The following is a 23,667-nucleotide window of genomic DNA, read 5'->3' on the forward strand; positions in this document are numbered from 1 at the left end:
ATTTAATAATTTCAAGCTTCCAAACAAAGCTCATTTCAGACATTCGGTCTGGCACGTATATCGTTTGGTTAACAAAGCAGAGGAGTTATTCCATTAGAGAGAATCAAAATTATGATGTCATGTAGCACTGTACAGCTCTAATGTAACGTTAATAAAATACTACTAACTAGATTCAGTTATATCAGCTGTTGGTAATATACCATCCCTCTCCAGGTTGTCTAAATAACCCCTTTAAAATTTCTAATCGTTTTTAAGGGCCGTTGGCGCTGCATGGGAATCACGCTCGCCGTTGAGTAAGCATGAGAGCCTGATTGGTGAAATAAATTTTTGGTGGAAAAAGTCACTAATCAGGTTCTTTATTTTTCTGAACACAATGAAAGCTAAATGCAGAAATGTTTTATTTATATAATACTCATAATATAGGATGATAGTCAATACCTGCAGTAATGAAAATCTCGTTGATGAAAATGTACTCATTGTAAAAATGTTTACCTGTTATTAGTATAATTTTTTTCTTTTTAAAAATATGATGGAAAACTAAAACATTCTTGAAAACAGATCAAAATGTCACTGATAACGCAATCCAAGAAGATTCTTGAGTGTTGTGTGCATTCTCGTAATGTTGTATACACGGTGCTTTTGAAACGTGAGAATGCTTATTAAATACTTCATGAATGCAATTTATGTGTAAAGCTTTATTACCTTGATTGTTACTTATTATAAAAATAGTTTAAACTAAATTATTTGTTCTAAGCTTGATTTTTTTAAATTACAAATTGTTTAAATTGTGAGATAGCTTTCTTTGTTATCATTTTAAATTTCAAATTATCGGTAACTTTTCATGCAAAATTGTTACGTTTCGTATTTTTAAATAAATTTTTATCGCTGTTAAAAAAGTTCAATTTTTTTGAGATTATAATATACATATATATCGGCTTTCCGAGAGCCTACTATGTGTTTCACACTTCAAGTTAATCCCATTCGGTAGTATTTTCTTTTCTTTTTAATTTTTGATAAAGAAACAGATTGATAAAAAATTTCATATTTGAAAAGGTTGTGCTGTATTAAAGCGAACTCATCATTTTAAAACAGCTTAAAAAACATTCCCTTCTTTTAATTTGTTTCATTTCTTTATTCCTATTTTATATCTAAAAAAAATTCAGTTCGCAGCCTATATCCAGACACTTTTTCTTACCTCTTTGTTACGGTTGCAATCTATTAAGGGAGTGTTAGTAGAAATTTTTTTTTTCTTGTTACATCTCTAATAGCTATACATATGTACAGCCTCAATAAATTCACTAAAAGAGTTATTGAAGGGACAAGATCAGTTAGAGAAAGAATAAACTCTTATGATGAAATTAACGAAGCTGAATATTGAGAGTGTTTGAAACGAACAACAGCAAACCAGTTTTGTTTTTCTCTAAATTTGATTAAAAAATCTATTCCATTTACTCCTTTTTTTAGAATATTATTATTTATTTTATTATTAGTTTTTATTCCTACTGCCATTAATTTATTTTTGGATCTTAAAGCTCGTTTTTTAATGTTATTTTTACCTAATTATTTGTACAGATTTCTTCACATCATAAGGAAAAGAGAATAAAAAATTTTTTGCAGATAATTGCTTTACAATTAAATGAGTTTTCTTAAATTGTTGCCAAGAGGAAGGATAAAAACAGGTCTTAGGCAGGGGAAGAGAGCACAATAGTTATTTTGTTAATATTAGTGAGAGAAGATTCATCCAACCTGTAATGAATGATGTTTCTCCTTGAATGAGGCGGGGTAAGAAGAAATCACTGACAAAATAATTTAGAGCACCACAGGATGAAGCATATCTACGCTTTCTGAAACTCACTTTTGTTCACTGTTGTTGTTTCTTTTCCAATGCCCACCTGTGTTAACATTCGTCAATTCAGGAATATACAGGGCGATTTTGTTGGCCTCTCTTTCAGGGGCACCATATTAGGTGGGCCAATGTTGCTCCTACAGTAATGAGTACAGAGAAGGAAAGAACATCCATGCCTTGCCCGGGATTCGAACCCAGAACCTTTCTGATGCAAGGACAGTTCCCTGCCCCCTACAGGCCGTTCGGCGAAACTCACTTTGTAAATCCAAAATTCTTTCATGGCAATCAGCAATCCAACACAATTTATCTCTCTTGTCCAAGGAGAAAAAAATATTGAAGTTCTTCAGTAGTATTCATAGTCTTTACAATGTTGCATACATAAATAAAATGTATGCATCCATTCATCATAAAATTTTGTTGAATAAAGAAGTTGTAATTTGTTGAAGAATTAGTTGTTCCAGAACCATTGAGCTGAAACACTTTCAATGATGAAGTTTGGTGATTATTGAAGAAAAGGAACATTATTCAATTGTCCATCTAAGTCAGATATTCTATATATTCGCCCTCGATGTACTCCCTTCAACCCTATCATTTTATCCTGAGGACTTCTGGAAGGTTGCCTAGAGGTGGAAATAAGTATGTTCCAGGCTATACGTAATTATTATTTAGTTAGACATATTCATGAACTAGCATTAAAAATCGAAGTGCTCAATGAAAGTGAAGGAAAATCTTGCAAAACTAATCTGTCAAATGTTTCAACTTGGGGAATAAAGGAAATAGTTATAATTGGTTTAATAAGTAGGTCGAGGAAAAAGAAGTTTCTCACAGTTCGTAAAGGGAAAAATTTTAATTAAAATGCATACTTGAACTACAAATAGATTAAAAGACAGGATGTGAATATTAAAATGTGAGAAAGAGGGTTTAGTTTAGATTATTAAATAAGGAAGAAGATATAGATAAAGAAATGACATTAAAAAATTAGTTTTTATGTTGCATATATATTATCATAGTAAACTTACTTTAATTCTTTTAAAATGTCATTCAACTTGTAAGAATGTGTTGTTGTATGAATTTGATCTTAATTTTTGTTTATTTGTTATTTATTTATTTATTTTTGCCTTTAAAATCTATGATTCAGAAATATCTGTTTTCTGGACGTACTTAAATCCCGACGATTTCAGTTATGTTTTACATATGTTTCATTGTTTTACATACTTGTGAGCTTTTTTTTAAATTACCATGCTTGCTTTTCTCACTGGCTTGTTCACAGTTTTTTTTTATTCCTATATGAAGCATTTGGTAAGAAAACTTAAAGAGTTGTTTTTGACACTGTTACAACCAGGTAGAGAAGTGAAAATTATTATATAAAGGAAAAATTACTTTGAAACATATTAAATGGTGTACATAGATTTTTCAAAGTTGTTATATCAGTCCTAGAAGATAATTGCTTCCCATGATATCGAAGAATTCAAAAAATGAAAAAGTGTTTTTGTGAATGACTAAATTAGTTTTGATTTACCTGTGAAATCTGTTAAAATGAATGAATATTATTAGTGTTTAATGTATGTTTAAAAAAAGGAAATGTGTTTTTAAAATTCTGCATGTTTTTAATGTATATAATAAAAATATTCTTTCAGCTTGGCAGAGATCTTTATCTAACATCACCTATGGGGCACCACCTCCAAGTTTTAAAGGTGAAATTCTTAAATTTATTTCTACTTAAAAGTATAGGATATAATATAATCTTCTATATAGTATAAGAGACTGATAAAAAGATTATTGGAATTGAGTTTGATTTTAAATTTTTTTATAAAATTTTATAACTTGGATTAACTTTTATTCTTACGTTTTTCTCATGCATAGATCACATTTGATTTCTATTTATAGCTTAATTTTTTATATAAATTCTTAATAAACGCTCAACGATAATGAGTTACAGATAAATCTGATCGTTTTAATTCAATTAAGTTGTAAGTCTGTGGTATTTATATTATGTCTAGATTTTTAGTTTATATTATGTTATAAAGTTAAATACCTTGCCCTTTAATAATTATTAAACGCTAAAAACACAGCATGTATTTATATACTGTAAAAGCGTAATGTAACAAGTACAACATATAAAATGAGAAGACCACTATTGTAACAACTTTTCATGTTTCTGTCAAAATGAAAATATTAAAGATATACAAAATTATATATTTGCAACAAGTTAAAAATTACTTGTCTTTTACTGTTACAATAAATTTTTTTGCAAAGAAAATATGTGTTTTTGCTAATTAAGTAAAATAAATGGGATATATTTTAATATCAATACAGAAAATTTATTTTGTTTTTACTACAGAAAAGTGAAATGTGCTTTAAACATTTCACTTTCTCACAATCTTTTATGTTTATTAAGGAACGTTCAACATGTGCGGTCCATTATTATTAGTTTGTCAGTCAATGTTACCTGATTGGAAACTTCATATTATATAACAAATATTATTATTCATATTTTTTAAGCGAATGAAGTTTTCAATCAGGTAATATTTTGTTGCTTTAGCTTCTTGGAATTATTTATTTTATTTAATAGTTAGTGTTCTCGAGGCTTTTTTATTGCTATTTTCACATTAAATGCATACATTGTATTACAAAAACAAGCTCATTGTTAAGACAATTTGATTTGCTATTGTGAATTATTATTATAACAGACTTTTACTGTAGGTGTATTAGCTTTTTGAGTGGCTAATTTTTGTGTCGGAGAATTCTTTTTGTAATTAAAGCAGCACCTTTTTTTTAGTTTCAAGATTGAATAGCTTGTTTAGTATTACTCCTAAGATTTATTATTTTTAAAAAAAAAAATATGCCTAAAATAGAAATCTTTTAATATCTTTAGATATTACGTACATTAATTATTGAATATATTGTTAATAGATCTATCTAACTAGATCTAATGTTAATAGATCTATCTAAAAGTATACAAATTTTGTTTATTCTGTGTACTTACTTTAATAAATCATTCAATGGTTTATTAAGTTTTTTTTTTCTTTCTAAAACTTACTAATTTTCCTGCCAGCTGTTAAAAATATTTCTACTAATTTTTATTCATTGTCATAATTATGAAATTATAACTGTTTTAACAAATCTTTTTTCTAACAAATCTTTTCTTGTTTTTTTATTTTAATTTTTAGATATTGAATTGCCTGAACAAAGGAAGCTTACTGTCATACCAAAAATACCTCCATATTATGTTAATATGAAACCACCAAGACTTCGTTTGTCTCATGATAATGATCTCAGAGGACCAGAGCGTGTTAATAATACACTTTTGCACAAACAATATGGCATTATCGTAGGTGAAATTATTTTATATGTGGATAATAAGTAATTGCTTTTCAGCTACTCACCTTAACTCTTGAGAATTGCTCCATATTTTGAAATATTAAAATAATTCAGTTGATCATACTAGTATTGAATGCTTTCCTATTGTTTGGAAATCTACTTAAATTTCTACATTTTTCAAATCTGGGGGTCTCACCACATCCCTCTCTTACACACCTGTTTCTCATCTTCCTTTTATTATTCTGCTCAAGCTTGTTCATCTTCCCCTAATGGTTCAACTGTTTTCTTATTTGCTATATGTTTGTCGCATTTTCTTCTAACATTTTGGGTTTCAACATTGCAGAAGGTATAGTATTTCTTGAAAGTATAGAATTTTTTTGTGCCAATATTTTTGGTTCTATTCCCATAGTTTTTTTTAATTCCATATATAGCACAAAGTATATCCAATATTCGTTTCGATCAAGATATTAGTTTTAAAATAACAAAATTCTATGATTGATAAAACATGTTTTACAATTCATTATGAAAATAAGAGAATAATTAATCATAAATAGTTAATAATAATCTTGACAACAATTTGTTATGAAGAAAAGCTGCGGTTGTCTTTTTCAAATTCGTATTAATTTGGTTTGGAAAATGTTTATATTTAATTTAAATCATATAAAATAATAAGAAAAAGAAGAATCATAAAAAGCTTATTTTTGTTATAAGAAATTTATGTACTGCAATAGTTACAATTTTGAATAACTAATTAATAAAAATGTAATATTTAATAATAAATACTTATTGTATCTGTTTATAATATTTTGTTTGTGAAATGTGCAGTGTACAAAATGAAAAAACTGCAACTAGACCATTTATGATCTGATGATCAGATTTTCATTTTCTATGTTCATACTATTTAAGTTTTCTGTTATTTACTTAGTACACTGTGCCTTATAATATTTATTTAATATTGTTTAATACAGTAGAGAACCGATTATCCGGAACGATCGGGACCATCGCTATTCCGGAAAACTGATTTTTCCGGTTTTCTGAATCACTACAAAAAGCCGTTTTTTATTGTTAAACCCAACTAAAAGAAGAAAAAAAAATTTGGAAATAATCTTTAAAAGATGTAAAAACGATGAAGTAATACACTAATGATTATTTCCAAAATGATGGTAAGGTAAGTATCTTTCAAAATAGAAAGAAAAATCCTAAAATCTTATGAGGAAAAAAAATGGCGGGAAAATTTATCGAATTTTGTTCCGGTTTTCTGATTTCCGGATAACGGGTTCTGTACTGTACTGGTAAAGTGCATGATTATTTTTGTTTATGATATGTTTTCTAAATTTTCAATGGCTTTAAATAATGATAATTTTATTCTAAGTAGTCTTAAATTTATAGTTTTACTCTTCCAATTATAGTGTCTTTTATGATGATTAGGTCCTTCTTCAATAAGTCTAATTATCTGAAATTTGACTGCACTATATTCAAAATACCAACAGGGATCTGTCCAGACATTTTGTGAAAGGTCCGTTTTTCGTGAAAAAATTACTCACATTCTTTCAACCAGGGTCCGCTTTTATGAATTTGTGCAAATNGTTTACTTTAGGTGTATAGAAATGGAAAACTTCTAAGGGCCCCATCATTTTCAATAGCTTAGGGCCCCACTAAGCTTAAATCCGTCTCTGTGACTGCCCTATATTTAAAACACCTGTTGCTACTAAATACCAACCAATTTAAATTGATGATAAAGTCTTGAATGTTAAAATCATAATAAATTTCACATATATAACTATTTTTTATTCCCCCAATAAAATTTTTTAGTTTTGTTGCCTTTTCAATAAGTATAAAATTAAAATATCTTAGTTCAAAGGAGCAGAGGTTGGAAAGTGTGGTTTAACTGTTACATTGATTCATGTATTAATTTCAACAACTTCAAAGTTATACCTCTAATCTAAAAAACAATTTCTATTTCTAAAAAACAAAATAAAAATTAAAAATACTGTACCATGAATCTTAACATTATAATATGTTAAATTTTTGGAAAATTTTTATAAAATAAGACAAATACAAGCTACATTTGTAACTAACTATATTTATATATTGTATTAAAATTTCTTATTATCATTATTATTCATGTCTAATATTAATTTTTAAAAAAAACATTCTGTTATATACCTTTTTAATAGTTATACAAAAGGCTTTTAAAACATGATATCGTAGAGGGAAAAGAATAAAGAGAAAGCTTTACAAAGGAATAAACTAATGAGATCCACTTCAGTAATCAATAGAATCAAATAAAGATTCAGAATTAGATGCTGCTCTGTAAAAATAAATACATATATATATATATATTAAAAAGGAGAAGAAGTGCCACTATCTGGAGCAATACTGCAAATAAAATTTGAAATAAAAATTTTAATATTTATTGCATTTTCTTTTTAAAAAAATGAAAATACTCGCGACTTTCAGAATTTATTGATAAATATGATCAAAATACAGTATTGCCATTTTAATCTGAATATTTTGATTATCCAAAAGTAGTTTGGATATAATTACTAATAATCATTGAATATTAACTGAGATTTCTCAATGTATTTATTATTTGATATGAAAAGTAATTTTTAATACTAACTGTTTATGTTATACAAGGTCTTTAATTTGTTACTATTGTGTTAAACTATTTAGATTATATAAATATTGAACTGGTAAGTTTAAAAAAGAATTTCATGCTCTGTTTGTTCCTGTGCACTTTACGAGTCAGTTTCTTATAGACATTGCCAATTGCATTCTAAACAACTATTATTTGTTGAATATTAACTTAATTTTTTAGGCACTAAGTGCTGGATATCTTAAGTATGGCAGCATTGAAGTTATCAGAAATACAGTTAATCGGGAAATGGACACAAGAAGAATGTTTGCTATATGGAGAGTTGATCCTTTATGGAAACCTGTCTCTAAAAAAGTAGGTGCAACATGTGTATAGAGGTTCTTTTATTCTTTGCTAAACTATTATAGTATAATTTATCAGAAAATATTCAATCATATTTTTACCCTCTTATTTTTCTTTTTTTGTGTACCTAAGAAATTAGAACCTGATCTTTTTTAAACATTTTAAATGAAAAATAATATTTGTCAAAAATAAATACTGCGTGCAATTGTTTTATTAATCCTGACTAAATCAAATATAATAATTATTATATTTTTTGTTAATTTTTTAATTGATGGTGATTAAAAACTATTTTTCGACTGTCTTCAACAGAAAGTATGGTACCAACTTTTTGATACCATTCCTTGGTTTTATTCCTTAAAAATACACTTAAGAGCTTAGAATCTTTTGCTATCGTTATTATTAAAAACAATAATATATGTGTATATTTCCACCAGACTTATGAAATTTATTTTTCTTGTTGGGTACAAAGAAGTAAAATACTAAAAATGGACTAAACAGAAAAATCAATTGGGTGTTTATTTTTGCTTTGCATTAAAGTCAGGTATTGCATTAAAGTACCTCAACTCCTTCAGTGTCTTAGGCACTTGCTTGGAAGGTTCATTTTCTGTTGCCAAAGAATTTTTGAGATTAAAGAACCATAACATCTTAAAAAATTAATTTGCATTTTTTGTGATACAAGTAATTGGTATCAATCTTTGTCTATGTTATTTTTTGACAATCTGTATTACCTTAACAAGTTAAATGTATCTACTTTCTAATTATCTCTAGTATTGTTTAAAGGTATTTACATTTCTCATTTTATATTAATAGGGAATAGGAAAACGAATGGGTGGTGGAAAAGGCAATGTGCATCATTATGCGACACCCGTAAAAGCTGGTAGAATTGTTATAGAAGTTGGGGGTAAAGCTGAATATGAAGAAGTTTTTCCCTTTCTTAATCGAGTAAGTTTTATCATTTTGTGTTCTGATTTGAAAAACATATTCAAATTATTTTTCAAATGTGTTGCAGTAAGCCTGTTATTCCTGTCCATGATAAAAATTTTAAAACTGATTGTTTTTTATACAGAGTTTATCTGCGGAATAGTATTAATTATTTAATCTTTACTTTTAACTCTGGGCTATTCCACGGTAACTTACGTTACATTCACATAAACTTTATTGCATTGAGAGCTTAGAAGCAAACAAATAATATGAATACACATATTAAAATAAAGTGATTTCTTAAAATTACAATCAAAACCAAAAGGAATCTAATTAAAATAATTATTATTTTTCAATTTAAACAGTATAAAAGCCTAAAATTAGTGTGGTAACTTACGTTACCGAAAAAGGAATGGCATAAATTTGCAATATACTTGAAGNGTGTAATAAACAATATTTATTCTTTGGAACATTTTGAAATTAAAATAATATTAACTTACTGATTTTCAAAAACTAACCATGTTCTTCATCCAAATCAGAACAAGTAAATGCCAATGTTCAATCGGTTACCAACACTAAAAAAACTAAATTCTCAAAAAAAATAATTATAAATTATCAAACTTCAAACCTTTCTAATTCAGAAAACATCCAAAATGATAACATTATTCTTATTTGAATTTTCCAATGCTTTTCCCCTTTTTCATGGAATTGCCCCTCTACATTTATAAATGTGCAAATTGTAAGGCACTGTTACTTATTTACTTTTGATTTGAACCCTCACCTGATTTAGAATTCGCTTTGCTATCCCATTCTGTCTATCCATTAAAATAAACATTAAAAACCATGAAATACTTAATCTATTTTTTTACAATCATGACATCCTGACAGATGAAAAATCGTGAAACATTTAGTCTTGAAATAAGGCCTTGTTATCGCAACTAAATCAACGGTTAACAGAGCTTGTCAAATTTAACTACAACCATCCTTATGTTCTTATTTGTGAATATTTAAAAGAACTAAGATTTATGTCATAACTGTCACTAATACAACAGTTCTATAAAGAAATTAAAATATAAGTCATTGCTTTCAGTTCAAATGTTCGTTTGTATATTTTTATTTTGATTGATATATATTAGAGTTATGTATTTTGTAGGAAAACAAAACTAAGATCATACCCGAGCTATTGTTTTATACTATAAAATTTTCTTTTACTCATTTAGAACAATGAAGGATGGTTTTATAAGATCCAATGATTAACCAGTCAGTTGAGTTTGATTAATAGCATAGTGTTTTGAACAGTTTTGGAACTAATTAAGCTAGCAATTAAGTTATCAAATTAGTTGTCAATTTTAACTAAAAAGATATAAAAGTATGGGAATATTTTGATAAATCTTTGGTTTGAATAACCACTTAATGCTTACATTATTCTTTTGGTACTTCTTTTTTGAAAGAAATTACAAAACAGAAAAATCCCCTAAAATGTTAATTTTTTTTAAAATTTTAAATTGAAAAATTTTGTCATTTAAAAATGTACTTTGCTCTGTAAACTTTTGAATTTCTCCTATTTACAAAACCATTTACCCTGCATAACAGAAGAGAAAAAGGATATAATTTTTGTTAGCTCTTTTGTTTGTATTTCTTAAAACAGCGCTCAAAATTGATAGTCCGAGACCACTATAATTTTTTCTGACAATCATAAAATATTTGTCAGTGGCTCCCCAGACTAGTAATTAATGTAAAACAATAGTATACTGTTTCGGTTTTTCATTTTTATGTTTCACTCTGTGTTATTGCAAATAACATATTTGAAATGACACATTCTTTGTATTGTAATTTTACCTTTAAATTGACTCAGTTAACTTTTCTTAAATAAAAATCTAATGGAAAGATAAAAATGGACCAGTGAAAATGTGTACACACTAATAATATCGTGAAGTTACTGATCTGGTAACATCTTATAATAGGACAATATATTTTAGTCCTATACTAGTACTACTATGATACCTTATAGTATTCTTTGTCTTGCTATAATATCTATAGTACTATTTATAGTACATGACTAGTAATATCTTAAGAAAATTTAGTCACTAGTCATTTGGGTCAGTGACTAATTTTTTTATTTCTATTCTACTTAATTTTATAATAACAATGTTAAGATAATTAGATTTCAATATAAAACTGTTAAGCTGTGTGAAGTTATATATATATTAATCTACTTTTCAAATTTGCTAATAACTTATGCTTTTCTTTCTTTTAAAGTATGTTATGTAATAAAAGTTAATATTTTTAGATTGCTAAAAAAATGCCATTTGATGCCATACCCGTTAGTCAAGAAATCTTAGAAGAGATAGAACAAGAGGCGGATGATTTGCACAGGAAAAACATAAATCCATTTAATTTTAAATATGCTGTTGAAAATGACATACAAGCCTGTAACATGTGGACAAGTCCATGGGATAAAGTACACTTTGATGAATACATTTAAATGTATAACATTTAGTAAATAAAAACAATTTAGTATTTTATTTTTATTTTTTTATTATATTTTAGTACTAGAACTAGTTATGATCATTAGTTTTAGAATATTATTGTCTCTTTTTTTTTTAAATACTATACTTTTAAAATTTTATTGCATTTTTTTGTTACCTGAGCTAATTTTGGGTTTAAAAAAATTATATAATTCTTAATACCAGTTAAAATAATTATAGATTCTTTCGGTCACCTCTGAAAGTAAATTTGTTCTTCCCTTCTTGTATTCAACTTTTTCTTCCTTGTCAACCGATTTTTAGGTCTGTTAGAAGCAACAATAATAAAAAATTTTACTTCTCACTACTTAATAATAATAATAAACAGTTTTTTCTTCGTTGTAATTATTTTCTATTTCATTAAAAAAAAATTCAATAAATAAGTATTTTTCAAAATTATCACTCTGGATCCATTTTACTATACAGGGGTCTGTCCAGACATTTTGTGAAAGGTCCGATTTTTGTAAAATTTTGAAAAAATTACTCGTAATTTGTGAATATAAAATAAATGTTAAATCACATTCTTTCAACCAGGGTTCACTTTTGTGATCTTGTGCAAATAGGGTCATTGCAAAAAAACTTTTTCAAGGAGTTTTTAAATTGTAAAGACATACAAGATTATGCTCAACACTGTAAAATTATAAATAAAAAAATTTAATTTAAAAAAATAAACAGCAATTGCAGCTACTAAATTAGCGATGCAACATACAAATATTTGGTACTTACTGCTGAACGCAGAATATTAAATTCAGACGAATAAAGGAAGAAGCGTCTTCCTTTATTCAAGATAAAATTTAGTTCGTTTAGTTCATTCTTTTTTCCCCCTCCTTCCTGAGAAGGGTTTATTTGATTTACAAAACAATAATCAAGAAAAACAAATTCGTGAAGGGTCCGATTAAATGATAAATTATTTTGTGAAGGGTCCGTTTTTACGTAAAAATATTTTGTGAAGGGTCCGTTTTTACGAAAAGATATTTTGTGAAGGGTCCGTTAACGGTCCCAAATTTCTTCTAAACAGACCCCTGCTATATGTCTTAAAAATATATCAATTTGTTGTAAAATAATTTTTTACAAAATTTTAATTTCATTTGTAAAATATATTTACATATTTATAGTTTTAAATTATTTTTCCAAAAGAAACAGTTTTAGAAGGAGTTTTGTAGTAGTAGTAAAGTAAAAGAAATTAGGCTTAAATGGGAAAGTATGACAGAAAAGTATTATAATTTACTACAATATCTGTAAAAAAAAGAGTTAATATGAATTTAAATATATAATTTTTAAAAATTATATGCATTCATAAAAAGTCTATGTTATGTTTCAAAAAGTATTTCTACTTTTACCTGGTAAAAAGTTCAAAGAGTCTCATTTTTACATATACTAAAAAATACATATAAATTCTAGGTCTTGAAGTAGAAACCTACAGTTAAGGAAATTAACATTTTAGCCCAAAAAATTACTTTTTGAAACATACATTACTTTTCTTTATATTCTTCAATAAATATCTAAAACATATTTTATTTTGTTACATATCTTTCTGTCAGCTGTCGTTTGATTTCATACAGAATTATAGTTAATGAAAATGAAGAATTTAAATTATCCATATTGTTTTCCAGAGGTATCTTAATCTTTTTACCACCGTAATCATAAGCTAATCTTACTATTCGATTATCTAGGCCATTTGTGTCACCACCAACGTATAAAACTATATTTTTCTTAGGAAATTTTATACTTGAGTATAAATAGCAAGGAAGGTTTGTAGTTTCCAACATTTCCAGTTCAGTAGGTTCTTGAAGTGTTTCATCAATATGAATAATTTGATTATGTTCATTAACTGTGGCATATTTTTTAATTGTATCTTCTGAAGTATCATCGATTTCTTCAATACTTTCATCATAATTTATAAATTCTGGAGTTTGTTTCCATTTCTCTATATCATCTGAATTATCAGCAATAAAAATATGTGACTCCCTAGATATGTAATTGGAGAGGAGTGTCCATTCAATATTGCTGATAATCGGTATCCGAAAATGTCCACCACAACCTGTTTTTAGGACCTTTGCTTCCCAAGGATCAACACAGCCTGAAATTAAGAAGGATTTTTAAAATAAAACAGAATATTTGAAAGAATTAAAAATGTTTTCGATTTAAAGGTTATTTTAAAAAGAAGCCAACTACAAGAACTTATTAGCACACAATAATTTGGTTAACTTACAAATATTTATCATCAACTTAATTTGTAAAAGGGACTTATAAATTAGAGAAAACCGGATCACAGCCCTCCCATAAAATGGACATTGCTTTAATCATCAGAAGATGGCCAACTTAGCAAGTGATTTACATTAAGACTGCAAATATATTTCCATTTGATTAATTACTACAAAAAAATTTAACAACTCGACATACATACTTAGTAAATTAAGACAAATTTTTTCCCATAGATTATTCCTTTTTTTTTTCAAGCTGTAGATCATTTAAAAATTTTTACACTTTCCTTAGACTCATCATATCAATTAAAATTTCTACTCCAAAAAAACACTGCACTACAATAAAATAAAATTTCAAATAATGATATTTATTATTACTGTGTTCATAGTCACCATAGGGTAGAACATGTAATAAATACCAGGGTAAAATTCAACTCTGAGCAGAAAATATAAAAGACATGTTTTCACATTGAATTTTTAATTTTTCTTTATAATTTATGGTGGCAATAGAACAGGGAATTTAATTACCAAAAAAGTCAGGGAAAATACCAACATTAGTCTTTAATTATTATTTTTTATTTTTTTTTAATTATTTTCAACTTCAATAGCAAGTATAAGAGTTTTGAAATAAAATTTATGTATAAGAATGAAGCATAGGAACAAACTTGATTCAGATCTTAGAAACTCAATAAATTTTCACAGAGCCATTTAAGGCAACAAAATCAAAAGAAATTACTACAGACTAAAGCCACATGCATATTTACATTCGTTGATCAGCAACTTTAGCTTTTTAAAATTAAGGTAAATGCCAGTAAGTGAAACATTAAATGGTGATTAATGAGCCTTGTTTACTCATCTTTGATAGAAAAAGGAGCAGGTAAAACAGCGATAAGTTCTTTTAATCTAATAATTTAAATAACATGCATGACCAGGCATATTATCGTTAAAAAAATGCCAAATAAGAGTTTTGACATAACCGGGGCAACATGCGATATAACTTTCAAGCCCCATTAAATTAAATTGAATACATTAAAATTGTATTACATTATCTATCAAAATTGAATGATTCTGAAAAAATATTTTTAGCAATGAATTAAGATAAAATTATGAAAAACTTAGAATAATTTATTTTAAAGTAATAATAGTAAAAAAAAATTAAAAGACAAAGTAGCAATACCTTTCATTAATAAAATATTCTGACAGCCAGCAGAGGCTGCATTCCTTATAATTGAGCCCAAATTTCCAGGATCTTTAATGTTATCACAAATAATGTTTACAGGTAGCACAGGCTCAGATAACATATGTACATCTTCAGCACATGGTCTTTTGAAAATACCTGCAAATATTTATATTTTTCTAATGATGAATGAAAATAAAAATAAATGATCCATCTCTAAAAATAAAACCCATATATTTGCTTTTTATTATTTTCCTAGTAAAAATTCCAAAATATATTTTTCATTTAATTTAAATTGGATTTTTTTTGGTTTCTTTTTAAAAGAGAAGTTAAAAAATTTAAGAACTTTAATTTATAAATAAATTTTATATCATTAAATATATTTACTAGTAAATTTATAAATATATTTTCAAATATCCAAAATAAAACATAACATATCTTCAATAACATCACTGTTAGTGTTTTAAAAGCTTTTAGCTTTATAAAAAAACCTAAGTCACATCTTTCTATCGAATTTAAACTCATATTGTAATGCCTCTTAATAATAGTAATAAAAAACAGTTTTAAAAGGCTTGTTAAATCTTTTTTTTTTTTTTAAATTTATGCTGTTATCTAGGATGAAAAAAAAGTAATTAATGTAGTAAGTATGCAGCATTGAATGAGCAGCAAGAAATGATATAGCACCCAGAATTTTACTTCTTATCCATTTTAAAAAACTAATGCAGAATAAATATAGAAATAAACCAATTTTAAAATAAATAAATGATTTATCCTAAATAGAAAACAAAAAATTGGAATTTCATCAAAAAACCAGTGAGAGTATTCCGTTTATTCATGTGCTTAAGTTTTTACTGTAGTTTTAGAGGTATAATAGAGGCACTAAACCTCTGAATAAAGCATTAAAAACATTTTACAGTAATACCTAATGCACACAAACACAGAAATCCAATTTATTAAAAGTAGAATAGAAATGTATAATTATTAAATATAATAAAAGACAAGCTTCAATAAATAGAATCAAAAGTTTAATTTCACAGCTTTCTTCAAAAATTTTGGAAATGACAAAATAAATTGCTGAGCATTATACTTTATAGATATAGAACAACTTAACTTGCATCCATTTATTAGAAGAAAAAAAAAAACACTCGCACACACAGCAGGAAAAGGCAACCTAAATTAATTTTTTATTACCTATTTTAAGCCATACTAGGAATTTCTTTTAACTTGCTTCAGAAAAAGATTTAAAAAACTAAAATTAAATGTGCCTTTGAAAACATCAATTATTGATGTAATTTTGTCAACTAAAACTTATTTACACATATTTATGTTAAATACTATAACTTTAAAAATCCATTGAAAATTTAAATAATTTCATATTAAAATGCATTATGAATTGTTTAAATTTGGTTGATTTAGAACAATGAACTATGATATCCTGCACATTTTAAAGGTTAAAAATCTAAATTTAAAAAAAAATAAAATAGAGGTATGTTTGGTCAAAGTAGGTTTTTTGCTTGATTTTGTATTATAAAATATTGTCTACCCTATATTTAAGGATAGGCATTCAAACCATTAATGTAGCATCTTAATAAATGAAAATCTGATCACTAATTCAAAAGTAATTAATGTTATTTATGTTGGGCACAGTATATAAGTCTAACTTAAATATCATAGAGCTACAAATTTAAACTTAAATTGGTATATATTGCTTAGTTAAAAAAAAAAGAGTCATAATTTGAACCCATTAATGTTCCTAAATGCTTGAGCGTAACAAATAAGCAGAATATTCAATTATCCATTAATATCATTTAATAGGGTTGTTTATTAAACAAGAATTCTCTTAAAACACCGAAAATAATGATAAAAGACTAAGCTGAAAATGTTAAAAAAGAAAATGTGTGTTTAGCAAAAAAAAGTTTTTTTTAAAAATTAATACATATTATTCATATTTATGGTTCACGGCAGTATGGTGAAAATTGTAGTTGAATATTTTACAAAAGGTCATTAAAATCATATGCAAGGTTGATAAATGTATTGCTTTGAAATATGTTTAGAATTTACAAAAGTGTTTTGCATCTAATTTTGTGCACTAAAAATTTTTTTGCACTTATTTTATTGTTCTACAGATGGTATAAAATTCAAATGCATGGCATTTAAATGGCATAATTGAAAGTGTTTAGTACAAAAAATTTTTAATTCAAATTTCAAGCATGTGTGCTGTGCTTTTTCACTTTGCAAAGCTCAGCACATAAATTTTCATTGGTGAAGCCTATATATTTTTTTTTCCAAAAGTTATATATAACTAAAAATTATAAAGTTGAAACTTCTAAACTGCATGGCATAATAGAAAAAGTCATACCCATTACACCTGGACAAGTTTTCAGATCTGACCACATTTGCATTGTTCTATATAAGACTTTGAAGAATTCAACTTTTTGAGCTGCCCTTCGAAAATTTATTTCAGCAAGATCTTTTTCACGGCTAAAATAAATAGATTTAAGTTCCATTCCAGCATCGATTGCATCATTAATCAGTCGTTTTCCTTCCAAAAGAATTTTACCATTGATCTCCCTCATTTGACGATTTTTAATAAGACTTATAGTTTTCCTGAAATAACAATTTGATATAAAACAATTCAAAATGAAAACAAATAATTAAACTTTTTACTAACTAAATAAATACAGTATAGTAGCAGAATTTTGTTACATTTCTCAGAATTGAATATCAGTTCAATTAAAATCTACTAAAATAGATTTATAGTTTTTTTTTGTACCAATTATACAATTTTAAGAACTATCTCTTATTATTGCATTTAATTCCAATTTTTAAGAACTCATATCTGAATGAAAGAGATTATATATAAATAAATATAAATTTTTTTAAAGATAAAATGGACACAAATCTTATTCTTTAAAATGTTTTATACGTATCCATAATTTAACCATTAAAAAATTATTCTCCTCCCGTCATAGCTTCAAAAAATTAGAAAAAAAAAAGGAAAATATGTTCAGTTAACCCAGTGGGGAAAAAAAACCATCCCAAAAGAAATCAGATTAATCAACATTTTTCTTCAACGCAAGTAAAAGAAATACTTTTTGAAAGAGAAATATCAAAAAAGAGTTTGTTACAGCAATATACAGTAGGGAACCGATTATCCGGAACGATCGGGACCATCACTATTCCGGATAACTGATTTTTCCGGTTTTCTGAATCGCTACAAAAAGCCGTCTTTTTATTGTTAAACCCAACTAAAAAAAAATTTTTTTTAGGAAATAATCTTGAAAAGAAGAAAAAACGATGAAGTAATATACTAATGATTATTTCCAAAATGATGGTAAGGTGAACATCTTTCAAAAAAGAAAGAAAAATCCTAAAATCTTATAAGGAAAAAAAAATTTGTTTAAAAAATGGCGGGAAAATTTATCGAATTTCGTTCCGGTTTTCTGATTTCCGGATAACGGGTTCTGTACTGTAATTAAAATGATAGTAATAATTTCCAAGACATTTCAAAAATAATTTTTAAATAAGCGAAAACAAGAAATTGAGAGGAAAAGAAATGTAATGAATTTCATAAGAAATTAAAATAACCGTTGGTTTCTTTTTATATAAGTTTTATACGAAGAAGTTTCAAAATACTGTATCAAATTATATATTGCATTGTGCAACAAATCACATATTGTAGTCATAATATCAAATAGCATGCTTTAGTATGTTATTTTTAATTATGAATACAATATGTTATTAGTTCTGAAAATTAGAGTTTTCATAACTTAATACTGTTATTTCTCCAGAAATTTTTAATACAGATTTTATTTTTAATAAAGCTAATCATAGAATTATAAATTAATTATAATTTAATAAAATAAACCTAAGGATATCCAAATGTAATTCTTTTTAAACATTAAACTCAAAATTGTAAAAAAAAAATTTATGAGCATTTTATGTTTATTTTCAATTAGAAGGCATTAATTTCACACATAAAAGTTGTAAACTTTTAATAGTGTAACACATTATAGCAAATTTTTCATCCCTCCACATTTTGATAGCTTTAAAATATATATTGCAACTTTAGAGAGAAAAGTTAATTCTTGTTACAGATTAGTTAAAAGAAAATTTATTGTAAAAGATTATTTATATTCGTAAAGAAAAAGTCTGCTAAATTCTTAATTTATTCTTACATGTAATGAAAAATTTAACCAATGAAGAAAATTTTTTAACTCAGTATTAAACTTTTTAATTAACATACCACATGATTTTAAAATAATATTATCTAATTAATATCTTACTAAATATATACTACCTTGCGTATGGGCCTTTTGGCCTGGGTCGCAGAAATTAGCTCTCCTTACTAAATATATATTTTTTCTTTCTTAGATATTTTGAAATAGAGTATTCATTACACAAATAGAATAAATATTTATAGTTTACCTGAATATAAGTACACACATTAATTTAGAAAATACATATAACTTAAATATAAATTCAAGGTAAATTACAGTAGGCTCAGGACTATCCAGTCTAATGGGGTGATAGGGTAGACCAGATAAAGCAGTTTCACTTTCTAATCCCTCCTGCATCTACTTAAAAACTAATCTTAAGATAAATTACTAAAGCAAAAATACCTACAGTTAATTGATTAATAAAACATATGCAGCTATCTATAGTTATATCAAACAATATAAGTAGTGTTACGAGTTTCGAACATAGTGATCTTTCTATATAATAATAGGTCAGACAGATTTATAAAACCTGTATAAAACTATAATATATAATGTGGAAAATGACAATGCTATACAAATAAAAATGTTATGGAAATTAAATTAAATGCTATTTTTTAAAAAAATTCAATGTAAAAAACTTTTTGTTACTTGTACTGTATTGAATATATTTGTTTTAAATTAGAACTATTCATTTAATAGTTATTTATAAGTGCAAGTCTATTTGACATTTTTAGTTTCTTCCATTTCCTCTAGTTTCTTTCACTTTCTACCAGTGTTTGAGAATAAATGAGTTTCTTCCAGAAGAAATTATCACCCTGGTTAAATTAGTTAAAATTTCAGATTAGTGATTAACATAATCTATATGAAATATTGATTAAACACCTTATAGAAAGCCTCTAAAAAAATTTAAGAAGGCAAACTATCAAATAGCTGTTTTTAAAGACATATATGCAAATCTAATAAAATACACAATTAATAAATATTTTAAAGGTTTCTAGGTAATGAAGATTATGTTTTATTGTTGCAATATTACGAAGCCAGCAGAAAAACAAATTAAGTGGATAAAACTAGATAATTTTAAGAACATTAAAAATTAATTTAAAAGATATATGATAAATGAATTGAATAATAATAAGACAAATGAAGTTCACTGAGTAAAAAATAAATTATTAATAATTTCAAGAATTTTTACAATCTTTTAAAAATAAAACTTCCTTATAAGCTAACATTACAATGACATGTTATTTTAATAACAACTACAAATTGAAATGTTATATTTAATAATGCTTCAAAGGAAATGAAGTTTGAATAAGAATTAAGTTACTAACACACACAATAAGGAAATATTGGATTAAGAAAATCAATGTATCAAATCATGTTATAAGAAACAAAATTAAAACAAAATAATTGTTAAAAAAACAAACATCTTGTGAATCGCACCTTGGCGAATTTAGTTGGCGTCACAGATCACAATAAGGAAATATTTATAATATACCCTAATATTTTAAATAAATAAATGTGTTTATTTATCATTGCAAATATTTTTTCACTAAGTATATCAATTTTTACATAAAAATATTGCCCACTTCTTGAGTAAATTTATTAATTTTGAAGAGCTTTACTACTTTATGACTTTTCACACTCTTTCAAGTTATTATTTTCTACTTTATGCTATCTTATGTTGTCATTCACAATGAATGGCTCCTTGTCCTTCAATAGTATAAGTGAATTACGTGAGTAATTCGCCTATACAATTATATAAATATTTTGACTTACGTAAAACGAGGATCACTTTTTTGAAGTTTCTCGTAATATGGAATCAATTTAGTTTCACTTCCAATCGAAACTTCTAATGAAGTGTTATCCATGTGATTACTTAGTTTTAATTTTGGATAACGAGCTTCATTTTGAATGGATGCTAAAGAGTCTTCTGGTACATTCAATACTTTAATTGGTTTACGGCGTAATACATTTCTACTATAACACCTACATGTATTTTCCATTTTGAAAAATAAGTTCCGCCTAAGTTTATTCATTTTTATCCTTTCTTAAGTATTTAATACAATAAATAACCACCAATGATTAAAAATATTAGCTTTCTAGCAACAAATTGTAATTCACGTTTGTTTACATTGTTAGTTTCCAGCTGCCTGTTTCTGCTAGGTTAAGATCTGCTAAATTCAAGTATTTACTATTTAATTAATATCATTTATAGATGGCGCTATCCTTATGAGTGACAAATGCCTATTGGAAATCAAATGGGCTTTAGGTTAAATTAGCATTTAAAGTATTGATTTGAATGTCAATTTAAACTCTTGGGAATTAAATTTTTTTTCCAAACCTACCATCCTCTTAAAGAACCTTTTATTCTCGGATTTGACCAGAATTTTTTTTTGTTTCTCCAACTGTTGCTATCTTGACTGGTACATTTTAACAAAGACTGTACAAAACAAATCGAATCGTAAAAAAATCGACCTCTACCTACTTTTTCTTAGAAATGCACCATTATTTAGAGGTCACACATATTAAATTGAAAATCGAAATCCTACCACATTTTGGTTAACAAGGCCAGAATATTGAAAGCTGTTGTATTTGAGGGGAATTATTCTTAGACTATGCCAACTTTCATCTACAAAAGTGATCCTGATAACATGTCTTATATACCAGTGATTTGGTATTTAATATTTATAGTGGTAGTTACGCCACATTACTTCCCTTCCAGAATTTTATCCGTGATAGAATTCAATGAATGAATACCACTAGTTGATTCATGCTTTTATTTTCTTCTTCTTTCTATTTATTTCATTTTGCTCATTATTTTTTCTTTCTTTATTTTTGTTTATTGACCGGGATACTTTTTTACTTCACCGGATTTTTTCTTTCTTTTCTTTGAGCAGTATATTTTAAAGCAAATCAACTGTCTTAATGTGGAGCAGCCATTAATATTGGCAAGTTCTTATCACGTCCGGGTCACCAATGAGGAGAATTAATCTTAGACTATGCCATCCTTCATTTACCAAAAGGTACCTCCTTATAGAATTAAGTTAAGATGTCTTATATATACTAGTGATTTGGTATTTAATATTTAGAGTGGTAGTTGCGCCACATATTATTCAGTGGATGTTTTTGTTCTATGAGGAGTTACAATTAAACTGTTATAATATATAATTGAAACTGGGCCATTCTTTTATGGACATTCTGCAGTATTTCAAAAATTACATAAATATAAAAAGTTTATATATGTTATAACTTTCTGTCTTTTTAAGAAACACTTTTTATAAAATTTCTAGTCAGTAAAAAATTAAACATAGATGATGAAATGCTTGAGGAAGTTTGAACGAATTTTAAACAATGCATTCTCTGATCTTGCTAAACATTTTATTTTAGAAAAAGCTTAATTTTACTTTAAAAATAAAAATATGTGCAATTAAGTTGATCATGAAATCGTCTGTTGATGAAATGTTGTCGAGGAAGTGATCGTCGCTGAAATTGCGTTCCGAAATAAAGCTACTTCTGTTAATAGTTAATATATTCATTATATACTTAACTTGAAAAAGACAATGTTGCGTATCATTTACCGATTCCCGGTAAGGACAGTCTTAATAGCATGCAAGGCTTTGGGCACAGAGATGTTTTGGCACCTTATAACAGGTCATACAACTTAAAACAGAACTAAAAAAACTACGCATACATAAAATATAGCATGCAGTCATTTGAACAAATTTAAATAAATTTTGATTACCCCAAAAAGCTGCATCCACCTAGAAACTTCATTAGAAAGTAGAAAATTAGATTTCGGCTTCAAATTTTGAACATCTTCTTGCAAAGTGAAAAAATAAAGGATATTTTAGTTTTGGGGGGCCCTACGCTGCAGCCAATCTAGCTTATACACAAATCCGGTTTTGGGCATGTACAGAGATCAGGTGTAAGGGTAGGCCATTGTATGACATGCACCCAGTGCCGTAACTTCACCCCTCGAGGCCCTGGGGCAAAAATTTTTGGCGGAGGCCCTTTCAAAAACTTTCAGTACTCCATCTCTGACAGTCATTTTAGCTATTTATGAATTATGTTAGCGAATATATTTATGAAAACAAGTTATTTGTTCGCATATAAATTGGATTACAAAACATTGAAAGTTTTCCACATGGCAAAATACAAAGTTTCAGCGAAATCGATTAATCTTGAGAAATTAAATTTTAAAAAAGTCGCACTTATAAAACACGATTTCTAAAGAACTAATCAACCAATTACGCTCAAATTTTGTATTTTCCATGTGGAATTAGGTACTTTAAAATGATAAAAAAAAAAAAGCATCACTGGCTGCGATCAGTGTGCGAGTGGGTGACCATTTGAATCAATCTGCGTATGGACCGAGGGTGTGCGGTATTGGTCCTCGTTAAACTGTTCTACCATAAAGTGCTCGACTTCGCGTGCAGGTCGCCGGGCTACCGAAGCGAGGGTGCCATCCCCTCTGCAGAGGATCAAACCTCAAGGGATGTTTCCCAGACCGTT

General features: G+C 26.8%; 2 protein-coding genes across 2 annotated transcripts; one reads left to right on the forward strand and one right to left on the reverse strand.

Annotated features, from left to right (window-relative positions):
* The first annotated feature begins 414 nt into the window (after window positions 1-414).
* LOC107450295 (mitochondrial ribosomal protein L16) lies at window positions 415-11,554 on the forward strand. The gene is made up of 6 exons (XM_043047540.2): window positions 415-646; window positions 3,484-3,540; window positions 5,017-5,177; window positions 7,989-8,120; window positions 8,919-9,050; window positions 11,320-11,554. The coding sequence occupies exons 1-6, from the start codon at window positions 565-567 to the stop codon at window positions 11,512-11,514; spliced, it is 759 nt and encodes a 252-aa protein (XP_042903474.1). The 5' UTR covers window positions 415-564; the 3' UTR covers window positions 11,515-11,554.
* A 1,495-nt stretch (window positions 11,555-13,049) lies between these two features.
* LOC107450314 (rRNA methyltransferase 3, mitochondrial) lies at window positions 13,050-21,303 on the reverse strand. Its single transcript, XM_043047541.2, has 4 exons — window positions 20,932-21,303; window positions 17,295-17,542; window positions 14,936-15,094; window positions 13,050-13,634 (listed from the first exon to the last, which is right to left on the reverse strand). The coding sequence occupies exons 1-4, from the start codon at window positions 21,189-21,191 to the stop codon at window positions 13,069-13,071; spliced, it is 1,233 nt and encodes a 410-aa protein (XP_042903475.1). The 5' UTR covers window positions 21,192-21,303; the 3' UTR covers window positions 13,050-13,068.
* Window positions 21,304-23,667: the final 2,364 nt, after the last annotated feature.

The sequence above is a fragment of the Parasteatoda tepidariorum genome, chromosome 5 (assembly GCF_043381705.1).
Source record: "Parasteatoda tepidariorum isolate YZ-2023 chromosome 5, CAS_Ptep_4.0, whole genome shotgun sequence".
NCBI classification, from domain to species: Eukaryota; Metazoa; Arthropoda; class Arachnida; order Araneae; family Theridiidae; genus Parasteatoda; species Parasteatoda tepidariorum.